At 37.9% G+C, this 3,845-nt stretch overlaps 1 protein-coding gene across 1 annotated transcript in view; it reads left to right on the top strand.

Annotated features, from left to right (window-relative positions):
• Positions 1–3,845, top strand: part of LOC106476586 (glycine receptor subunit alpha-3-like) — a gene marked incomplete at its 5' end in the record, with an annotated part of 18,247 nt that overhangs the window by 2,424 nt on the left and 11,978 nt on the right. Inside the window, 2 exons of the mRNA XM_022380405.1 lie at positions 36–170; positions 2,459–2,688. Of these exons, the coding sequence (XP_022236113.1) occupies positions 36–170; positions 2,459–2,688 (365 nt within the window). The remainder of the gene's footprint in view (positions 1–35; positions 171–2,458; positions 2,689–3,845) is intronic.

The following is a 3,845-nucleotide window of genomic DNA, read 5'->3' as shown; positions in this document are numbered from 1 at the left end:
ACCTCCAGAACTGACTTACAGTTTTCTTGTTACAGATGCCTATTCCTCTTCGACGGTCCTTTACCACTGGAAGAACAACAATTCAGATGTACTGATAAACCAGGATCTGAAGCTGTTACAACACAATTTAGAATTGAAAAAAGGCGAATCTAGAGCCGTTACACTCTTCGGTAACGTATAAACGTGTCTAGTGTAATTTGTTTTTATTCTTGAAAATGTTTTTTTTTTTTTACTTTGGTGCTATAAGGACACGTAAAATGAGTTTTTATTTTAATAATACTTTGATTTGTAGTATTTTTTATGTGTAATGGATGGTGGTGGAATAATGATTTTACGTCCCTTGGAGAGAAAAAGCGGTAAGTTTACGAACTTATAACGTTAAAATCCGGGATTCGATTCTCTGTGGTGGACACAGAACACAATGTGATTTTGCCCTAAAAACAAACAAATTTCACACAAAAATGAACAAATTAATGAATAGCTTCGTTAACTATGAATTTTATAAAATTTTACCCATTGGAGTTTGTCGTGTTTTGCACAAAGCTGCCCAACGAGATATCTACGCTTTGTCAGCGATAAGGATCGAACTCCAAATTTTAGCGTTATAAGCTCAGAAATGATAAATCAGTGAATTTTATTCTAAACAAAACCATTATGAAATTAACGATACAGAAACAAATACAGTGGAGCTTGAAATGAAGAAAATATAAATATTTTTTTATCTGCCCCCCCCCCCAGTAGCACAGCGGTATGTCTGAGGACTTACAACGCTAAAAACAGGGTTTAGATACCCGTGGTGGCCAGAGCACAGATAGCGCATTGTGTAGCTTTGTGCTTAACTTCAAACAAACAAAATTTTTATCTTATTTTAGTGCCAGTTGATTATCTTCTTTTTATAAAATCGAAATTAAACCAGTTCTATTCAATCAAAGCACGAATTGGCCTGGTAGTTAGGGGTTCGATCCGAAATCTGCGGGTCGCGGGTTCGAATCCCCGTCCCACCAAACATTCTCGCTCTTTCAGCCATGTAGACACTATAACGTGACGATCGATCCCACTTTTCGTTAAAAGAGTAGACCAAGAGATGTCGATGAGTGGTGATGACTAGCTACCTTCCCTCTAGTCTTACATTGCTAAATTAGGGACGGCTAGACCAGAAAGCCCTCGTGTAGCTTTTCGCGAAAATCAGAACAAAACAAAACAAAAAAAAACAATCAAAACACGAAAATGCGTGTTTTTTCGCCAGTTACCAGAGCATGATGAGAAGCATGCAATTTAGAGACTGATACATCCTGCTGCTAAACAATAAGTAAATATAAAAAATATCTCTCATACTCGTCAAGCAGTAGGTTGACTCGCGTCTCATACTCGTCAAGCAGTAGGTTGACTCGTGTCTCATACTTGTCAAGCAGTAGTTTGACTCGTGTCTCATACTCGTCAAGCAGTAGGTTGACTCGTGTCTCATACTCGTCAAGCAGTAGGTTGACTCGCGTCTCATACTCGTCAAGCAGTAGATTGACTCGTGTCTCATACTCGTCAAGCAGTAGGTTGACTCGTGTCTCATACTCGTCAAGCAGTAGGTTGACTCGCGTTGCTAAGTAATGCGTTTCATTTCAGCCTAAGGGAAACTTATGGCTTGAAATGGCGTTTCCAGCAAAGCTCTAATTTGATGCAAAACTCGCGCATCGCCATGTCATTTACGTATGTTCGAAACGTGCATCGTGAATATCACGAAACAATATTCCAACAGGATCACTTTCACACGTTCTTACCAGGTTAATGAAAATCCTATTAATAATCATAACAGCAACAACAGCTGGTGAAACACAAGAACAGTTTGTAAAAATCAAAGTATCATGGTGGTCAACGACTTTTATACCACCCTGTACTAAATTAACTCGGTGTTCCCTCAAGTATATTAGTAAACTGGCCAAGCATAAACATATTTCTGAGTGGGTCAAAAGGGGTCATTAGGGTCCCACAAATTCTAGCCAAAATCAGAAAAAACAAATTTGCAAAATTATCCAATGTTAAGCATTAGAAAATAAGACTGAATATTCCCGCCATATTTACTCATTTATTTCATTAAGTGATAAGTGACATACGATGTTAAAAATATCACAGCATCCACGTGTTCAAAAATAGCTACCTCCAACAGTGAGACCCGAAAATCGTCCTTCTTGGATATTCAGTTTCACGAGTCTCGTTAGTGGACAATTTCCAAACATCAATCATTGAAAGATGAGTTGGGAAGTTAACTCTATATAAATAAAACAACATATATTCTACCATCTATGTTTGAAAGATGAGTTGGAAGTTGTTTTATTTATATAGAGTTATATATTCTGCCGTCTATGTTTGAAAGATGAGTTGCAAGTTGTTGTTTTATTTATATAGAGTTATATATTCTACCGTCTATGTTTCAGAACCAGATATATGTATTTCTTTTTTATTTCAGTGGAATATTCCACGGTGTTCGTGGAGTTCAAGTTTGAGAGACAGATCGCGCACCATCTCATGCAAGTCTTTGCTCCAAGTGCTTTGATTGTCACTCTGTCCTGGTTTTCTTTCTGGATGGGTTTGGACGCTATTCCCGGGAGAGTCACTCTCTGTGTGACAAGCCTCTTAGCTCTCTTTACCCAATTTTCTGGCATAAGGGGTGACCTTCCTCCTGCTTCCTACATTAATGTGAGTATTCGTTTCAATGACTTTTCCATTAACAAGGGGCAGTACCTCTAATATTGTGTAAATATAAAATGAGAAGAAGCTCTGAAGAACTCGCTAAAAGTCAATTAATCTCTAAGAGCAAAAACTGATAAAACAATATTATTGGACAAAACATTGAAATCTAAGTCTTTTTTTGTTGTTTCTTTTAGAAATTTTCGCGCCTACAAAAGCTCTCTACCCGTAAGTGCCCCTAATTTTGAATTATTAGGCTAGAGGGAGGGCAGTTAGTAAACACCTACTCTTATATGGCCTCAAAGGGCGGAGCGCATTTTTGCGGCGACGAGACGTGAACCACGAACTCTTGGATTCACAGTTAGGGCGCACTAATCTCTGGGCCAAGCTCGGCCCGCCTAGATAAGATACGCGTTGCTACATCGATAACAACAACAACAAACAAACTGGTATTATGACTAGCTAAGGACCACTCAGAAGGGTATTGAGTTTCGTTGTCGCTGAAAACAAAAACTGATATGGCATCTATTGTTTATAAAGAAAAATGTGGAATATATATATCCTTTTTATCAATATAATAATCAACAAGTAAAATGATTTCATGATGACTAATGATTTTCAGTGTTATTATAATTCTTTCGTCTAACCAGTTATAAAAAATGAATAATTTTTCCTGGTTTTTGCTTTTCTGTTAACGTACTTGATTTGATATTCCTGAAAATAAACAACAACAACAAGAGTGTTTCGTCTAATTATACTTCATCGTTAACGCGAGATTATGGTTTACGACGAGAAGTAGGATAAACAAATAAAACCAGGATAGTAACTACAATCTGGGATACGTAAAGTGTACTCCAGTAAAAGGTAACTGAAGAACTAGGCCTTGAACTGCCATGGGGAAACCAGGATAGTAACTACAATCTGGGATACGTAAAGTGTACTCCAGTAAGAGGTAACTGAAGAACTTGGCCTTGAACTGCCATGGGGAAACCAGGATAGTAACTACAATCTGGGATACGTAAAGTGTACTCCAGTAAGAGGTAACTGAAGAACTAGGCCTTGAACTGCCATGGGGAAACCAGGATAGTAACTACAATCTGGGATACGTAAAGTGTACTCCAGTAAGAGGTAACTGAAGAACTTGGCCTTGAACTGCCATGGGGAAA

This window comes from Limulus polyphemus, unplaced genomic scaffold (assembly GCF_000517525.1).
Source record: "Limulus polyphemus unplaced genomic scaffold, Limulus_polyphemus-2.1.2 Scaffold10958, whole genome shotgun sequence".
In the NCBI taxonomy this organism is placed as follows: Eukaryota; Metazoa; Arthropoda; class Merostomata; order Xiphosura; family Limulidae; genus Limulus; species Limulus polyphemus.
This window is presented reverse-complemented; position numbering and strand designations above follow the sequence as displayed.